The sequence below is a fragment of the Tursiops truncatus genome, chromosome 7, assembly GCF_011762595.2.
Source record: "Tursiops truncatus isolate mTurTru1 chromosome 7, mTurTru1.mat.Y, whole genome shotgun sequence".
Taxonomy (NCBI): domain Eukaryota; kingdom Metazoa; phylum Chordata; class Mammalia; order Artiodactyla; family Delphinidae; genus Tursiops; species Tursiops truncatus.
This window is the reverse complement of record NC_047040.1, coordinates 110,812,524-110,831,625: the sequence shown is the minus strand read 5'-3', so window position 1 is coordinate 110,831,625 and position 19,102 is coordinate 110,812,524. Positions and strand designations below refer to the sequence as shown.

Below are 19,102 nucleotides of genomic sequence, written 5' to 3'. Positions count from 1 at the left end.
ACAACAGAGGCCCGCGTACCGCCAAAAAAGAAAAAGAAAAAAACAGGTGAAACTAACTTTAATGATGTTTCGTTTAACCCAGTATATCCAAAATATCATTTCCACATGTAATCAACATATAAAATACCATTGGTGAAATAGTCACAGTCTTGATTTCATACTAAGTCTTAAAAATCGGTGTATAGTTTTCCTAAATGACACCTTGACAGGGATTAGCCACATTGCGAATGCTCACGCCACTGACCGCTGTGGGGCCTTATTTAACGGAGATGACCGACTCCTAGGCCAAACTGCCTTCTGACTCCACCCCACTTCCTCGGGCTTCAAGAGCAACCCCTTCCTCTATGGCCTGCTGCTCGCTGCAGACCCTGGCCCGACGGGGGCCGTGGGCAGGCAGGGCCAGTAAGGACCCCACCTACCGAGCCAGCAGTAGAGGCAGGACGCCGAGCCTTGCTCTAAGCCCCAGGATGGGAGCACTCAGCTCACGGCTCCCCTTGGGTCCCCCAGGGAGAAGATCTCCTGGTCAGGAGCTCAGAACTCATCCACTCGGGGGAGCTGACTCGTGTCACACAGCCACAAGCCAAGAGCCAGCAGAGGATGTTTTTTCTCTTTGACCACCAGCTCATCTACTGTAAGAAGGTACCAGAGTCACTCTTCCCTGCTAGATGGACCTGTTCAGAGCAGGAATGGAGGGAGTGAGGTCGAGGGCTGGGAGCAGCTGCCCAGAGAAAATGAGACACACACACACACACATGCGCGCACGCGCGATTCCTCTCCCTGGGGCCCTGCTGCCCAGAGAAAATCACACACACACACACAATTCCTCTCCCCGGGGCCCTGCTGCCCAAATGACACACACACACACACACACACGCACGCACGCACGTACGGTAGGGGGCTGTCTACAGAGTGAGCCTAGTGGCCCAGGGACCAGAGGGTGACCCTCAGAGTCTGACCGGCGTGCAGTGCTGTTAAGAACACCCTCCTTCCTGAAGAGCCCCTGCTCGCTTCTCAAGCCAGCTCTTCTCTTCCTGCAAACCTCAGCTTCCCCTTCCCAACCCTGGGATCCTCTGTTCCAGCTGCCTCCAGGCCTCCTCTTCGCTGCTGGCTTCTACTCCCCTTTCAAAACATGGCACAAGTGGCTGGGCAGCCCTCCTGAGCGCTGGCTCTGGCCTGGCCTCGGTAGACTGATGCTCTCCTTTGCTGCGCACTGTGGGCCCTGGCCTGCTGCCTGTTTCCGTGGCTGCCTCCCCGTGAGGCTGGGTGTGTTTAGAGACCCCCAGGCCAGCCAGTAAATGTTAACTCAAGGAGCGCCTCCTTCGCCATGGGTTCAGCATGTGGTCGTGGGCCGAGCCAGGCTCGCTCTCCCTCCCGAGATCACTTTCTGCAGCCCGCTGGCCCTTCTGGTCACAGGGCAGAAGGTGAGGCAGGGCCTCGGACGCGGTCAGGAGGATGGTTCAGGCCGCGGGGCCGGGCAAGCAGGCGGGCCGGGGGGCTCACGGCGTCTCTGGCAGGACCTTCTCCGCCGGGACGTGCTCTACTACAAGGGCCGACTGGACCTGGATGGCCTGGAGCTGGTGGACCTGGAGGATGGGAAGGACGGGGAGCTCCATGTGAGCGTCAGGAACGCCTTCCGGCTGCGCTGCGGCCCCTCGGGGGAGAGCCAGCTGCTGTGCGCCAAGAAGCCCGAGCAGAAGCAGCGCTGGCTCAAGGCCTTCGCCAGGGAGCGGGACCAGGTGCGGCTGGACCAGGAGACAGGTGCGAGAGCCCGCTTGGCCTGGCCCCACCGCGAGGGCCCACCCAGCCCTCCGTGCCCCCGTGCCGGGGAGCCGGCATGACCTTGGGACTGTGAGAGGCCGGTCTCACACGGGCAGAACCTCGGGGTTTGGCGAGGCTCTGGAACACGTCGTGGCTTCGGCCCCAGGCGTGGGTCACTGCCCCCCGCCACACGCGTGCACACACTCCATAGGGTGGGAGCCTCTGCTCAGTTGGAGTGGGAGGTGGGCGCCGGCCTCCAGAGGCCTCCCCCTGCCCCACGTGAGCAGGGCATTCCCCTCCTGTCCTTGGGCCCCTGGCCATCACGCTGGGCGGTGACCAGGTCGGTTCTGGATCTGGCAAAGGAGCCGCCTCCACAGGGCCAAGAAAGGACAGTAGGCACCAGCCACGTCGGTGAGCCGGGCAGGGTGAGCGACGGGGCAGGGCGACGAGGGAGGCCGCCGAGAGGTGCACCAGAGCGCCCCTGCGGAGCACGTCCTCTGCCTGGGCGGCCGAGCCAGGCTGGTGGGGCGGGATGCTGAGCCCCCGAGTACCGTGGGCAGGGCCGGGTGCACAGAGACTGCACTGGTGCCAGGACAAGAGGACCGTGGCGGGGGGGGAGGAGGGGGGTGTGGGAGGGCAGCTGTGGCTCTCATTTGTGGCCCCTTCTCAGGCTTCTCCATCACCCAGCTACAGAGGAAGCAGGCCATGCTGAACGCCAGCAAGCAGCAGGCTGTCGGGAAGCCCAAAGGTAAGCAGGTGGTGGTCCCACCTCCACCCACAGCAGCCCGGCCCAAAGCAGGGTCAGCTGGGCCTGGGTCCTCAGAGGTGCCCACTGCCCTTTGCAGGTCTGTGTTCCCAAAGGTTGGTGGTGAGGGGCCACTGGTGAGGGGAAGCCTGCTTAGGCACGCGGTGGGTATTCCTGCTCTCTAGCCCCACAGGCTCCCGGGAGCAGCACGGTGCTGTTCGGTGCCAGCTTTTCCTTCCCCAGGCAGGGCTGCTTCCTGGCAGCCGGCCTAGGCACCTCGTGGCAAGGAACTAACAGCCTGTTCCTACAGAAACGTTAAACGCCCCCCCAAGAGCAGCTCCAGGCCTCACGCCTTCCCACGACCCCTGGCCATCCCCCCTGCAGACCACGGAGGGCAGCCCAGGCCCTTGGGTGTGGTCAGCCCCAGGGGAGCAAGGGTGGGTGTTGGAGGCAGCCCGGGGACGACCCGCTGCCCCCACAGGCTCTGCCCTGTGCCACGCGGCTCCCAACACACCTCCGACCCCTGCTCTCTTCCCCTGCCCAGCCCTCAGCCGGCCCTACTACCTGACACGCCAGAAGCACCCAGCTCTGCCCACCAGCCTGCCGCAGCAACAGGTCCTGGTGCTGGCAGAGCCCAAGCGGAAGCCGTCCACCTTCTGGCACAGCATCAGCCGGCTGGCGCCCTTCCGCAAGTGAGCCCACGCCCCGCCAATGGCACCATCTGGACCTGCCCCGCCGGCGGGCCTCCAGCTTTTCCTCCCCGGCCTTCCTCTGCCTGTTACGCAGACTGGAGGTGGGAGGTGCGAGGTGCCCCCATTCCCGGTTTCCTCCCCACTACTGGGGCGCTGGAGACGCTGGCTGGAGAGGCAGGCCCCCAGCACGTGAACCTCCCGCCACCCTCTCGGCCTGTGCGGGGCCTCCTGGGAGCCACAGCTCAGAACCACCACCAGGCCAGCACGTGTGAGAATGCCGCTTTGGACCCTCTTCTTGGGACATCTAATCGTCCCTCCTGCCCCTGGTTTCTCTGGGCAGGAGACGTCTCTGCCTTCGGCCACCTGCAGAGCCAGGCTGTGTGCCCCTCTGCCCTCCTGTTCTCCTTGCAGGCCCCCAGCTGGTGAACCAGGCAGCCTGCGTCCCTGGTGGGTGGGAACCAGGAATTCTGCACACAGAAACATCTGGCCCAGAGCCCACCCGTTTTTTGCTTCCCAGCCCCTCTCTAGACACTCCTGGCTGCTGGACACCCTCTCTTCACTTGTGATGTGTTTGTTTATAGTGGAAAGAAAACCATAGTCAGCTGAATACTTCTGTCAGGGTTTGTGACCAGTCCACCTGTAGCTGTGGGGTGATTCCGGAACCTGGTTCCAGTATTTTTTGTTCAGATTTTGTTTTTCTAACGGTAGAGAAAAAGAATTGTTAGTGACACAGAAAGACTGCCTTACCCTAAGTGAGCGTGAGAAGCCATAAGGACTGAATTCTGTGGCCCGGCACCCAGGACTGACCCACCCAGAGGCTGGTGGGCATGTGGGTTGGAAGGAAGCCCACATCCCACAGAGGAGGGGCACCAATGAGTGTGGCCAGGGCCTGGCTCGGGGCACGGAGCCGCCCCTGTGGCCCACGGGAATTCAGCAGCATGTACAGTCACTCTTGCACTACACCTTCTCCAAGCCAGAAACCACATTTAATTTCATAAAGAAACTTGTGAAAAATAACCTGGCTGCCGGCCCTTGTTTTCTGTGCATTTTCTCGTCCGTCCCCTTGCCACTTATCTGTTTCTACCCCAGGCCTTTCCTAAGACTAGAGGAATGAGCTAGGCCCCCAGGGCTTTGGTGGACAGAGGCTTCAGAGAGGCTCCGGGTAACTGGGAGCTGTCTCAGCACCTCCCTGCCTGGCTGCTTCCAGAGTCAGTCTGTTTAGCTGAAGTGAGTTTGGGGGACAGGCAGTCCGTAATCTTTCTGGGTCTCACCTTCCTCCTTGGTGAAATGGGGAAGGATGTGTCTTCCTCCCAGGAGGACCCAGGCCACAGGACCACAAGAGGAGGAACAAGGGTGGCTTCCCTCCCCTTACCCACAACCTGCTACCTTCACACCCGTACATACTGCCCAGGTCACTGGGGCTGAGCCTGAAACCCCTGGACTTCCTAACTTAAGAGACACTACACCTTCCATCCAGGCCAAGCCACCTGGAGACAAAACCTATGGGGAAAAATCATGAAAATCACAATATGCAACACAAGTCAATCTTTATTGAAAACTGCAGTATTAATACATAACAATTCTTGTTACAATAAACGTGCTTTTAAGAATTTTAAATCTGAGCTCATCTACTCATCAGATTGCATAAAAAATTAAAATAGTACGAATTTACACATAATGGAATTGGCTCAGGATGGGTGTTCCATTCCTTTGTATTGATTGACACCTTAAGTTCAATGCAGAGGTGAGGGGGGCCTTTAACACTGGAAGACAATGCTGACTTAAGTTTTAAAAAAGTACTATGAGAACGGTCTAAAAAAAAAAAAACAGTATTCCAAAATCGTTTTAAAAAAAAACAAAAACCAATTTCCTAGTCAGTAACAGTGGCTCCCTGGGGTCTCTCTTGAGTGGCCATCACAGTAACCCCGCCAGGAACACATGAGAGCTGGCCTCAGGTCCAGCCCAACTGGTCTACCAACCACTGGTCTGCACGAGGACCTACAGGAGACCAACAGGGCTCAGGAGGCCAAGCCAAGACACTTGTCATCTCCAACACACCAATCCTGGGAGCACAGCATCCCCTGAAGCTCACTGCAGGCTCCCTGCACAGAGATGCCAGCCTCTCCTCGTCTCCCTGTCCCAAGTGACTTGACGTTTGATCCCGGGGATTCAAATAAGATTACCCCAGAGGTTTTCTGTTCAAGAGAATAGGGTGGGGAAAGAGACAAATCCTCTGAAACATGTAAGATCAACTCTGCAACTTTCTACCTGAAAAGATCAGACCCTCCTTTGCAGGCTGTCCTCTGCAGGCTCCTTTCAGAAAGCTCAGGTTGAGTAACAAACAGCTCAGGACAAAAAAACATACCAACATGTGAAATGTGCTAGAGGAGAGTCACGCGGGCCACCCTTCCCCTATGCCAACCACTCCTCTCTAGAGACACACCCGTCCTTAGAAAGCACCAAGAGAAGAACCAGAAGCTGCCCCCCACCTCAAGCCCCACACCCTTAAGCCTGCCCTTGCACGGCCAGAGGAAGTCAGGCAGGCGTCCTGTCTGGGCAATGCCCAGGCTGGCAAGAACGGGGGTGTCCAGCCGTTAGCTGCCAGATAGGGAGAAGGTGGCCCAACTGGTCTGAGTAATACTGTTTCCAAATGTTTACAAAGGACAGGTGAAGAAGTCTGGGTTTCCTTCTTAAAAAGCAAGCCCCAATACTGATGCGTCTGGTGCCTGCCATCCTTTCTCCACCTGCTGGCAGGACAGCACTACCAGAGATTAGTACATCCCAAGCCCCAAGAATCTGTTTCCTCTTGTTTGAAGTGCCGATGCCAGCAGATGGAGCGAGGCACTGCATGCCCAGCCTGGGAAGGGCAGGGCACGTACCAACCAGTTGTCCAGCCCACAGCTCAGAACCACATTCGGCTCCTGTAAATACTACATTTGCATAGCACTCAAGAAACAGAGTCACATAATACAACTGGTAGGCTTAATAACCAAACCAATAAGAATGCTGAGAAAAGGTTGAACACAAGAGACGTAAAAGATTCTGGAAGCGCTTCTGTGCTTGTCACCATGAATGGCCCTGGCCCGGATGCTGGCCTCAGTTCTCAAAGGCAGCAGGATGACGGGACCATCACTCATCGTGAAACGTTCAGTCACCTGGCCCAGATCCAAACAAGATTTCCCTAAGCAGAGAAACATACCTTCTAAACCTTAGGGGAAGGCTGAAGAATAAAATTTCTTAAAAATATTCATGAAAAAAAAATATATATCCATGATGATACCTATGTTTATAGGAATTAGTTCCTTTACTTGCCTGTCTCAACTTCTAAAATAACTGTAATTTAGCTGAAAGACTCTCAAATTAGGAATGTCACATATAAAAAATGCAGAATTTCTCTGAATGTTCTACTATTGTGCTTAGGATATCAAATTATGCAACTTTATAACAGAAGCTCTATTCCTTAGTTAATTTTACTGGAACTAAATGCTGCTAAAATTACAACATATGATAGTTTTGTTACTATTCATTATATCCAGATTCTCACCTGCTAGACAAGATCTACCTTCCATATTTGGTAGCTGATGCCGATAGTTTCAAAATTAAAAAGGTTTCCACAGAGATGTATTCCATAATGCAAAAGTATCTGATGAAGTCTCCCAACTCAACTTCACAAAAGGGAAATAAGATTTTTAAAGAAATTACAGGGGGGAAAGTGTTTATAAAGCTGATGTAAATGGGGAGAAAACGAAACCCACTCTTTTCTTTCTCTTGAAAACACCATTTAATTCAGTGCTCGTGAAAACACTCACCCTGTGTGTGCCAAGTCTCAGGCAAGCTGGAAGAAACAGCCTATATAATTTCTCATAACTTCCTCCTGAATTCAAATGAGTCCAATCCTTACAGGTAGTGGCATGTGTGTTTCTGTGTGTGCGCACACTGGGACGTTTAAAAAGCATATCCTAAACTCTCATTTTCTCCTATCTTATTACGCTAAACTGGGGAAACCAACTTCTCTGTTCAGCCCCTGGAACCCTTAGAACATATTGATATTACAAACCGTCCACTATACAGATGGAATTACCAACAAAGAGCTGAAGTGGACAGTGTGCCTGGGGTAAATGGCTGCTACTCTCACACACACACACACACACACACACACACACACACACACACACACACACACACATATGAATACACACATACAAAGGTGGGTTAAGTGCTCTTGAAGCAATTTAAAGTACTTATCAGTAAACACACTATGTTACAGACATTAGAAATAAATCTTCTGTTTACAATGATCCATGCAAAAATATTCCTAAAACTCTTATAAAATAAAATGTGAAAAAGAAAACTATGAAGAGTACTTACTATAAAAAATAAGGTTACCAAAGGCTCAGGGGTCAGGTATCCACTCACCATCCGGGGCTGAACGCCACCCCAGTGCCGGAGCCCTGACCAGCTGCCGGAGCCGTAAGGAGAGAAAGGCGCCCTCCCCACCTGAGGCCCACAGCACTTGAAACGACGACGGGGTGGAGCAGGGGCACCCCCGCCCCTGACAGACCGCTGAAAGGGAACAGCCCTCACCCCCCACCCCCTCCGACTTCATCTGAGGACAGACACACACACACACACCCATCGATACAAGTTGGGCACATTTAGGCAAAAATTCCTCTTGGTTTCTTATGTACAATATTCAGATTTTAAACACAAAATCCTTTCTGTGATAAGTTCTGGCAGGCAAACACGTTCTGATGCTGCCTGGCCCTTTGCTGTCCACACGTGCTTTGTGCTGAGTGTCCCCAGCCACGAGAAGAGATGGCCAAAGGGGCTCACAGACAACAGGCGCCAGCCCTTTCCTCACACCTCCCCACAGCCATCTCCACGAGCGCCCTCCAGGTGGTCTCAGAGGACAAGTCCCCATCAAGTGCATGGGCCGAAACACAGCCACAGCCCTGCCTCTCTACAAGGAACAATCAATATCCAATAAAGTTCTGTTCCCTTTTAAAAGTTCTTAAATATACAACTTTCTTCATAACACACAGCTGAATGAAGTCTTTGCCTTCTTTGTGAGAGGAAGAACAACAATGCCTACATATGTTTTCAGGTGACTCAGACATTTCCCGGGCGGGTGGGGGTAGGGGGGAAAGGAATGATTTTTCTAAGCTAAATAAAGGTGAGGCCAATACCTCCTCCAAGTGTGGCTGGTTCTCTCATATATCTCCCATCCCAGGAAAATAATTTAGCTCTACATAGGACTTTTCCATTAAACATATAGAAAACATCATCTCTATCTGTAAGAGATTTGTAATGAAAATTTAGATGGCAGAGAAAATTGCTTTGCTGATACATAAACCACCTTGTGTCCCTAACTGGATTCATGGTAATCCCTAAGGACGTCCACATCACACTGACCCCACAAGCCTAAATGGAGAGAAAGCCATTAACCTGGCTGCACCCCAAGCAGCGGTGGCCTCCCCACACTCTCCCCGTCCCTGCAACTCTCTCCCAGTGCAGTCCGTGCAAAAGGAACAGATGGGTGGAAACTAGAAGTCCACGTTTCCAACTGGCAACCCACGTCAACCCCAAAAGGCTGAAGAATCATCAAAGAGATTTCAGATGCTCTATGAAGAAATTCACTTTAACACTTATAACTTTAAGACTTTGCATACATTACAACAGTGCATTAGTGATACAAGTTGTAAAATACTTTTCCATTCCTTTGGATTTTGCATATGATGGTTCTGCATCAGTCACTGCAGGTAGATTGAGCAAGCTTTGTTTTTGTGTTTTTTTAACATGCATTCAACTAGATATGATTCAGAACAGATTAACACTCCCTTTTTATCATTACAGTTAGCTAAAAAATTGCCTGGCAGCCCACCAAACAGGATTTGCTTTAAGACCAACCCACAGAGTCAGCTGGAGACTGAGGGTGCTAGGACCTGCTGGGCCGGCCGTAGTAGTGTTTAGCTAAGTGTCGAGAGCATTAAGAAGAAAGTCCTGGTTGGAGGCACAAGGCCTGCAGCACCAGCTGTGGAACCTCCATGATGTGACTGCACAGCTCCATCCACAAACCTGGGGGGTGGGGAGAAAGATGGACACAGTCACACACAGCTCCTCTGGCACCACTGCTCAGGAAAGGAGGCATTCAACTGGAGGAGGAGATCCACTAGGACAAGAAAGGGCAGCAGCAAGAGAGGCAGCCGTGCTGGTTCCCACGGACCCCAGAGACTTCCAGTTACAACTGGAGTCCTACTTCCTGCAGGAGGCGGGCAGGAGACTAGAGCACAGCCCAGGTAAGGGACACAGTGCAGAGGATGCACAGCAAGAACTCATGGTTTCCTCCTTCTTTCCTCTGCAGAGTCCCAATAAGGACAAAAATTTAAACGCTGCATTGCCTTTGGATCATCAGGTAGCATTTTTCTTGGCAGTATTTAAAATGACACAGATCTCCCATTCTCCTCTTAAAAAAATGCACTTTAGTCACAAGCTGGCCTCGGGCTTCACCAGTCACTTACGTTTGCAGGGTGATCACCACTGGGGGGGCACATAGCTGTAGGTGGGCGTTCCTGGGGCCCGATACGTGGGCACGGTGACGGGGTGGGGGGCGACAGGAGTTGGGGAGTGGGCAGTCAGCAAGGTACCTGGAAGGAAGAGCAGGCATCTCAGTGGAGGGCAGCACCCCACCACTGCTCCCTCTTACAGGGGAGCTCCCGCCCAACCCCCGTGGCAAGGCGGGAGGCAGACAGGAAGAGGGGATGGCTCTGACCCACAATGCTCTCAGAACTCTTGATTATATACAAGTCAAAGCTGTATAAACACAGCAAGCTCGCATGGATAGCATGTCTGCAGAAGCCTTTGGGCCTCCTCTCCATAAAAGCATACCGTATTATTTTTCCAGATGAGGTGATAAAAAGAAAACAAAAATATTATTCAGCCTTAAAAAGGAAGGGAATTAGTCACATGCTACAACACGGATGAACCCTGAGGACATTATGCTCAGTGAAATAAGCCAGTCACAAAAAGACAAATTCCGCATGAGTCCACTTATACGAGGTCCCTAGAGGAGTCAAATGGATAGTGACAGAAAGGAGAATGGTGGTTGCCAGGGTCTGGGCCGAGGGGAAGGGGGAGCTGTTTAATGGGTACAGAGCTTCAGTTCTCCAGGACGAGAAAGTTCTGGAGATGTGACACCACAGTGTGATAACACCACTGACCTGTACACTTGGGTTATGGTGGTAATAAATAACTGGAAGAGAGGGAGAGAGGGAGGCGGAGGGAGATTCCCAACTACATGAGCTTCTGAGTACCGTAAGCTAAGCATGTTTTCCCTGAAACTGCAGAAAACTCGGCTGTGTCCATTCACGGACAAGCACCACCTCGAAGCTACAGCCTCACCCGGCAGCCCTCCTCTCCTCCTCCTTCCTGCCTGCACCCACACCAGGGCACCCACACCAGGGCCTGCCATCCCCACCCTCCATGTGCCGCAAACACGCAGTTTCTATCTGTGCCAGACTCTCCTCCGCCTTCACGGGTAAGTATGGGAAAACCAAATAAAAGAGTGACTCTAAGCAGAAACACACATGGTATCCTGAAACACCATTCTCTCCTGACACGTCTTCCTTATACTGAAGTCTAGGAAAACAAAGAGGGAACTATATCTATATCTATATCTATATCTATATATATATATATATATATATATATATACACACACATATGTATTTTTTTTTCTAAAGACCCAGCCATGGGCAACCAAACGCATTGTGTGTACCTGGCCCCTCACCACAGACAATTCACATGCCCACAGGAGGTAACCTAATCCCTAGACATTCAGTCAAGCCCTCAAACACTCCAAGGTTCCATGGAGACAGGCCCATTCCAGCCACGGGTCTCTTCTGTCTGTGGTTTATTTTCCAGACCTAGGGGAAGCCTGGGGAGATAAAATCAATGTACGCCAAAGGATTTCTACAGGCAGCTGTTATCTCTATGAACACGAGACCGGCTTTCCTAGATTCATAGAAACATCCCCGTTCAGACAGCTTGGCCTGCACTGGTATCCCACACTGAAGGGGAGGATCAACAGGGCCAGCCCCCAGATCACAAAGTACCCCCCCCTCTGCCCAAGCTCTATGTGCTCGCCATAGGCATCTGGTCACTCCTTGTCCCTACAGCCAAGTGACTCAGCTCTCCAAAAAAAGTGGCCCCATCCCATTTGGAGACGGCTACTCAGTCATGGTCTATGGAAAAGGTACTTGGCTCATGGTCTAAACCCCACACTCCAGTCTCAACTGAAAGGAGAGCGAAGAGAAAGGAGGGGAGGTAAAGAAAAACACAACATGCCACTTCTTCCCAAAAGGATCAGATGTCCTTCCACACAACCCTAGCCATGAAAAGTCAAAGCCAAGGGTCAGAGTACTGGTGAGCTCTCCCTTCCCCCAGCCCTCATGCCATCACAGAGCAGGCACCCCAGGGCCAAGGACTCACCCGCTGACATGGCCATAGTGGTCCCCGCCACCATGCCCATGGTGACGCCGTTGCCTCTAGGCGGAGGGATGGCAGCAGGGTACACCGTCGCCGGCATGCCGTTGGGCTGCACCACTGTGGTGTGATGGATGACGTGAGGGGGTGCTGCATACAGGGGCTGGGGGTAGTACGTGCCTTGCTGGGGAAAGAAGAGAGACGAGGGCCACAGGGTCCCACACCCAGAGGGTCAGAGCCCCGAGAAATCGGCCATTCCCACAAGCACAGTGCCCAGGAGACCCCGTAAGACTCCCACAGCGCGCCCCAGGCCTACCTGTGCGTACGGGCTCTGCTGGGGGTAGGCACTTCGCACGGGGTACACAGCGGTCTGGTAGGGGTTGGGGGAGGAGGAGTACGGTGGCACCGCCCCGCTGGTGGGGGAACAGGACACTTTGTAAGGTGTGCCAGGAGTGTAACCTGAAACAAAGAAGCCCAAAGCCTTCATTCAAACCCACACTCGGCCAGACACAGGGGACGAACCAAGCATGCAGCGAGGAACGAGGCAGTGTTCCAGCCCCGACCACAGTCATATCTGACACCTCTGCTGAGATGTGGCTTCACTGCTTAGACATTATGTGCAAGTATTTTTTTTTTCGGGGGGTGGGGAGAAAGTTCTACCGAGTGCATACTTACATAGGAACAGGAAAGAAACACTGGTCCTGTCGGAATTTAAATCAGCACGCCCTTGCTGGGGCGCAATTTGGCATTAAAAGTATGTATGTCTTTTAACCCCACCATTCTACTTCTAGAAATTTGTCTTAAAGAAACAAGCACAGCACATAAAAAGATGCTCAACATAGCTCATCATCAGGGAAATGCAAATCAAAACCACAGTGAGGGATCTATCGCCTCACACCTGTGAGAATGGCTATGAATAAAAAGAACACAAATAACAAAAGTCGGTGAAGCTGTGGAGGAAAGGGAATCCTCATACACCGTTGGTAAGAACACAAATTGGTACAGCCACTATGGAAAACAGTATGGAAGTTTCTCAAAACACTAAAAATAGAACTACCACATGACTCAGCAATTCCACTCCAGGGTATTTATCCCAAGAAAACGAAAACACTAATTTGAAAAGATACATGTATCCCAATGTTCATAGCAGAATTATTTACAATTGTCAAGATAGAAAGCAACCCTAAGTGTCCATCAACAGATAAAGAAGGTGTGGGAAACACACACATACATATGGTCGCGCACGGGAATGTTACTCAACCATAAAAAAAGAAGGAAACTTTGTCATTTGCAACATGGATGGACGTGGAGGGTATTATGCTAAGTGAAATAAATCAGAAAGAGACAAATACTGTATGGTATCACTTATATGTAGAATCTAAAAAATACAACAAACTAGTGAATATAACAAAAAAGAAGCAGACTCACAGATATAGAGAACAAACCAGCGGTTCACTGGAGAGGGAAGGGAGGAGGGGGGCAACACAGGGGTAGGGGATTCAGAGGTACAAACTACAAGGACACACATAGGGAATACAGCCAATATTTACAGTAACTATAAATGGAATATAACCTTTAATAACTGTGCATCACTGTATTGTACCCTGGTAACTTATAAAATACTGTACATCAACTACACTTCAATTAAAAAAGAAAAAAAGAAATAAGCATGGATTTGAACAAAGGCTGAACTGTAAGCATGCTCATCACAGTGTTGTTAATTACAGCAAAAACAAAAGGAAAAACTTGTCGTTTAAACACCAGGGTTTTGCTAAAAAGACTTCTGGGTCTAAGGTACAGCAGGCTGAACACATACTTTTGCCTTTGTCCCCACCCAAAATGACAATAAAGCAGATTAATAAATAAAAAGACACAAAGCCACACAGATCAAGAATAGAGAAAAGACATTTTAGAACCTAATAATTTTGGAATCTTTTTAAAAGTACAAGTGGAAAATAATTTAGCAGACTCAAAAAAGCTGTACTCTCAGCCAGCAGTGAAGAGGGTCAAGCAGCAGCCTGACACCTGGAAAGCCCCTTCCCCTAGACCTAGAAGCTGTCAGCATGTGTTGCCAGGAAGTGACGAAGGACCACGATCTGGAAGAGGGATTCAGAGGCTACCTGGTAAGCAGTAAGATGCCTGGCTCCCCTCCTGACTCCCCATTCCAACGGAGGAGTTTTTCTCCAGGGAGGTTAAGAGAGGGTCCCTGAATTGCCGCGTTCATAGCCCACTGATTTATACAGACTAAACCACCAGCAAACTGTGGTACAACCATACAACAAAATACTACTACTCAGCAACCAAAAGGATAGAACTGCTGATACACATAACATGGGATAAATCTCAAAAAAAAAGAAAAATACAATATGCAAAAGAAGTCAGACACAGTAACACATGATATGAAACTCTAGGAAAGACCAACATAATCTACAGAGACAGAAAACCAATTAGTGGTGCCCAGGGGCCAGAGGGCATGAGGGCATCTTTCACAGGAATGAAGTCCCTTGACTGTTTGTGGTGTCACACATCTGTATACATGTCCAAACACACCAAACTGTGCACTTATAAAGGATGGCTTATATGCAAATTATACCTCAATAAAACTGCTTTCTAAAAAGTCTGAGAAGCCATTTCTCATTCACTAGAACGGCTGAGATGGCAGAGTGCTCACACGAGTTCCATGGAACAATACAACTTCTCATAAAGCTACAAATATACTTCCCATAGGGCCCAACAGTTCACTCCTAGATACTTTCCCTAGAAGAATGAAAACATACTTCCACAACAGGACTTGTAAAAAATGTTCACCAATCTTACTCAGAATAGCCAAAAGGTGGGAAATAATCCAAATGTTTATCAAGAGGAAAATGGGTAAATTATGATACATCCATATAAATACTACTCAGTATCAAAAGGCAAAAGCATGAATGAATCTCAAAGCATGCTGACCTTTTAAAAGACATCAGACACAGAGCACACACTGCATGATCTCATTTTCAACACTTAAATAAACCTAGCTATGGTGACAGAAGTCGGGGGAGTGGTGTATGATTTGGAGCGGGCGAAAGGAAAGCCTAGGCGCAGTGGTTGAGAGTCCGCCAGCCAATGCAGGGGACACCGGTTCGTGCCCCAGTCCAGGAAGATCCCATACGCCGCGGAGCAGCTGGGCCCATGAGCCATGGCCACTGAGCTTGCACGTCCGGACCCTGTGCTCCGCAACGAGAGAGGCCACAGCAGTCTGAGAGGCCCTCTTACCGCAAAAAAAAAAAAAAAAAGTGCTCAGTATTTTGTTTTGGGTGGTGGTTACATGAGTATGACAATTGTCAAAATCCATCCAAATGAACACTTAATATGTGGGTGATTTGCATAAATTATATCTCAAACTTAAAAATGAGCTGAGTATTAAAAAAATGAAAGTTTAAAAATTTTAAACCACTTTATTGAACTGTGTTTAGCGGTGTACTTATATTTTAATCTAAAAGAGAAAAAAAGAATGAATGACTTCCAGGATATACACTAGGTTTTTTTGTTGTTCTTTTTTTTAACATCTTCCTTGGAATATAATTGCTTTACAATGGTGTGTTAGTTTCTGCTTTATAACAAAGTGAATCAGCTATATGTATACATATATCCCCATATCCCCTCCCTCTTGCGTCTCCCTCCCACCCCTCTAGGTGGTCACAAATCACCGAGCTGATCTCCCTGTGCTATGCAGCTGCTTCCCACTAGCTATCTATTTTACATTTGGTAGTGTATACATGTCCATGCCACTCTCTCACTTCGTCCCAGCTTACCCTTCCCCCTCCCCATGTCCTCAAGTCCATTCTCTACGTCTGCATCTTTATTCCTGTCCTGCCCCTAGGTTCTTTAGAACCATTTTTTTCCCTTAGATTCCATATATATGTGTGGAGTCTCAGGATTTGGAAAAGCAACGTTAAAGACAAGAGCAACGTTAAAGACAAGGCAAAAACAAATATGGTATTTGTTTTTCCCTTTCTGACTTACTTCACTCTGTATGACAGACTCTAGGTCCATCCACCTCACTACAAATAACTCAATTTCGTTTCTTTTTATGGCTGAGTAGTATTCCACTGTATATATGTGCCACATCTTCTTTATCCACTCATCTGTTGATGGACACGTAGGTTGCTTCCATGTCCTGGCTATTGTAAACAGAGCTACAATGAACACTGTGGTACATGACTCTTTTTCAGTTATGGTTTTCTCAGGGTATATGCCCAGTAGTGGGATTGCTAGGTCATATGGTAGTTCTATTTTTAGTATTTTAAGGAACCTCCATACTGTTCTCCATAATGGCTGTATCAATTTACATTCCCACCAACAGATACACCAGTTTTAAATGATCTTTTTTTTGAACCACAAGTCCCCCTTTCCTCCAAGGGGCCAAGTCAGTCCTGGAGACCCACTGAGAACCATCATGCACTTGGTGTGCCTGGGTTCACTAAGACCTTAAATGCCATGTTTCTCGTTTATTCCCCAGAGTGTCCCTCATGGTGTTCATGATGAAGATGCTGGTAAAGGTGTTAATGCCCCAAAGTCACACACATCAGAGCAGGTGCTCAGACAAAACCAGATCCAGCTGCACTGAGCAATGACTCCTTTGCCCAAACCAGGTAATTCCCAAGCTCAGCTCGTATCTGTTTTAAGGAGAAAAGACCCTCACAGGTTTCCCTATTTATGTGTTTTAGAAAAAAAATTTTGTATTGAAGTATAGTTGATTTACAATATTGTGTTAGTTTCAGGTAGACAGCAAAGTGATTCAATTATACACACACGGGTTTTTTTCATATTCTTTTCCATTACAGGTTATTCTAAGATATTGAAATAGTTCCCTGTGCTATACAGTAAATTCTTATTACTTCTCTATTTTATGTATCTATTTGTATCTGTTAATTCCATACTCCTAATTTATCCCTCCCCTCTCCCTTTCCCCTTTGGTAGACTGAAGTTTGTTTTCTATGTCTGTGAGTCTGTTTCTGCTTTGTATATAGATTTGTATTATTTTTTAGATTCCACATATAACTGACATCAATATATTTGTCTTTCTCTGTCTGACTTACTTCACTTAGTATAATACTCTCTAGGTCCATCCACATTGCTTCAAATGGTAATTATTTCACTCTTTTTTATGGCTGAGTAACATTCCAACATACACACATATACCGTGCCTTTTTAAACCAATCACCTGTTGATGGGCACTTGGGTTGTTTCCACGTCTTGGCTATCGTAAATAGTGCTGCTATGAACACTGGGTATCTTTTCGAATACGAGTTTTTATCTTTTCCGGATATATGATCAGGAGTGGGATTGCTGGATTATATGGTAGCTCTATTTTTAGTTTTTGTTTTATTTACTTATTTGCTTATTTATTTATTGGCCACCTAGCACAGCTTGTGGGATCTTAATTCTCTGACCAGGGATTGAACCCAGGGCCCCGGCAGTGAAAGCGCCGAGTCCTAAACACTGGACTGCCAGGGAATTCCCTATTTTTAGTTTTTTAAGGAACCTCCATACTGTTTTCCATAGTGGCTGCACAAATTTACATTCCCACCAGGTTTCCCTATATTATTTTGAAATTCATTAACTATTATGTAAGTAAAAACAATGCCAAAATTTGAAGACACCAAATTTCAATACCAGTTTTGAGCTGAAAGAGAGTAGAATAAAGAGTCTCAGGATTTGGAAAAGCAACATTAAAGACAAGAGCAGTTAAATCCCTCTCTCTAGCTGCTCATCTGCTGGTCTTTAAGAGGGACAGAAAAGGAAAGTGATAGTTTCACAGGTATATACATGTTAAAACCCATCAAATTGAAGCTTTAAATACATGTACTTAGTTGTACACCAATTACACCACAATAAGGTGGCAAAACATTTTCTTTAATTACAAAGAAAAAGGTAATCATGAAAGCCACTAACTTCTAACCCTGCATTGACACTCCCAGGAGACGGCTCAGCGATAGCTCCTAATTCCCCATAAATGACTGACTACATCAGAGGAGGAAATGAGGCGCTGGTGCCTGGACACACTTGTGACCAGTCATGGTGATGGAAGCACTGCACCAGGGCAGAGTGCTGCCAACTGCCAGAGTGCATCACCAACATCACACGCCATGCTTGGGGCCAACAGGGCTTGTCAAAAGGTCCAGCCCTCTTGACAAGGTGTTGACTTCAGGGGAAAACCACAAGGAAAGAGACCACCAAAACAGCAGCACTGACACAGTCCTGGCTGGCAAAAGCAGGAGCAGGTCGTCTCAAAAACAGAAGCTTGTGGATGGAGGCAAAGTAGGTCTGGACAGCTCCCTCCACCGCGAGCTACCCTCTCCTTCCCACTTCTCACAACCCTGCAGCAGCGGCATCGTTGAGTTAACTCACAGGGGAACACTGCTAAACGTGGTCCCACTGGCCTGAAGTAAGAGAGCCTCACTGGAGTCACTAAACTCACATCTGACCAAAAGGATATCAGGTTTTTATAAAAATGTCGGAAAATCAAAATATTCACAGAATTAGCATATTTTGAGAACAAGTGCTAGACTTCAAACTTGAAAATCACGTTCAGAATTTCTGGTGCTAGCCAGTTTTCATAGGTTAAAAGGAACCAACCAGGTCCCCCCCTTTCTTCACTGTACAATTAAAAAACATCCATGACATAGATGAAACAACTGGAAATATAAATACTGATTGTAGTATTGATAGTATTAATTATAGTTATTTTTTAGGTGTGATGATATGTATTTTTAAATTCATCTTTTAAAGATAATACTGAAAAACCGATGAATGTGATGTCTGAGATGGGCTTCAAAATAATATAGGGGAAAGTGACAGGAGTACAGATGGAAAAGATCAACCGTAAGCTATTAACTGCTAAGTCTAGGGCATGGGCAGGTGGACCCCGTACTGTGTACTTGTGTATACTTGTAACTGCTGAGGCTAGGGTGTGGGTAAGTGGCCATCATCCTGCTGTGTACTTATGTATTTTTGTTATTTCAAGTTTTTCATAATAAAAAGTCTTTCAAGGTGTTTTATAAAGGTTAGGTAGATTTATGGATTAAAAGAGACAAGAGACATAACAAACTCAACTTTATAAAATATTCAACATGTAAATTTTGAATAGATCCTATTTCCAAATCTTTTTTAAATTTTTTGGGACAAATGGGCAAATTTAAATATGAATTATAAAATGAAATGAGAGAATTACTGCTTCTAAGTATGATAACAGTACCACAGTCATGCAGAAGAGCATCCTCATTATGTTATGTTGAGGGTCAAACTGAAGCCCACAGGACAAGTGCCAAAAAAGGCTATAACTCTGAATTGCTTCAAGAAAAAACCAAAACCAAACAACAAAACGTACACACACACTCATCTTTATATGGTAGATAAAGCACATACGGCAAAATGATAACTG

General features: G+C 48.2%; 2 protein-coding genes across 2 annotated transcripts in view; one reads left to right on the top strand and one right to left on the bottom strand.

Annotated features, from left to right (window-relative positions):
- Positions 1 to 5,061, top strand: part of LOC101323231 (uncharacterized) — a 250,157-nt gene extending 245,096 nt beyond the window's left edge. The window contains 5 exon segments of the mRNA XM_019931812.3: positions 508 to 639; positions 1,515 to 1,758; positions 2,429 to 2,506; positions 3,048 to 3,139; positions 3,142 to 5,061. Of these exon segments, the coding sequence (XP_019787371.2) occupies positions 508 to 639; positions 1,515 to 1,758; positions 2,429 to 2,506; positions 3,048 to 3,139; positions 3,142 to 3,621 (1,026 nt within the window). The 3' untranslated portion in view covers positions 3,622 to 5,061.
- A 3,751-nt stretch (positions 5,062 to 8,812) lies between these two features.
- Positions 8,813 to 19,102, bottom strand: part of FAM168B (family with sequence similarity 168 member B) — a 34,134-nt gene continuing 23,844 nt past the window's right edge. The window contains exons 4-7 of the mRNA XM_033860325.2: positions 11,993 to 12,135; positions 11,683 to 11,860; positions 9,714 to 9,839; positions 8,813 to 9,270 (exon numbers count right to left, since the gene is read on the bottom strand). Coding sequence (XP_033716216.1) covers positions 9,727 to 9,839; positions 11,683 to 11,860; positions 11,993 to 12,135 — 434 coding nt within the window. The 3' untranslated portion in view covers positions 8,813 to 9,270; positions 9,714 to 9,726. The remainder of the gene's footprint in view (positions 9,271 to 9,713; positions 9,840 to 11,682; positions 11,861 to 11,992; positions 12,136 to 19,102) is intronic.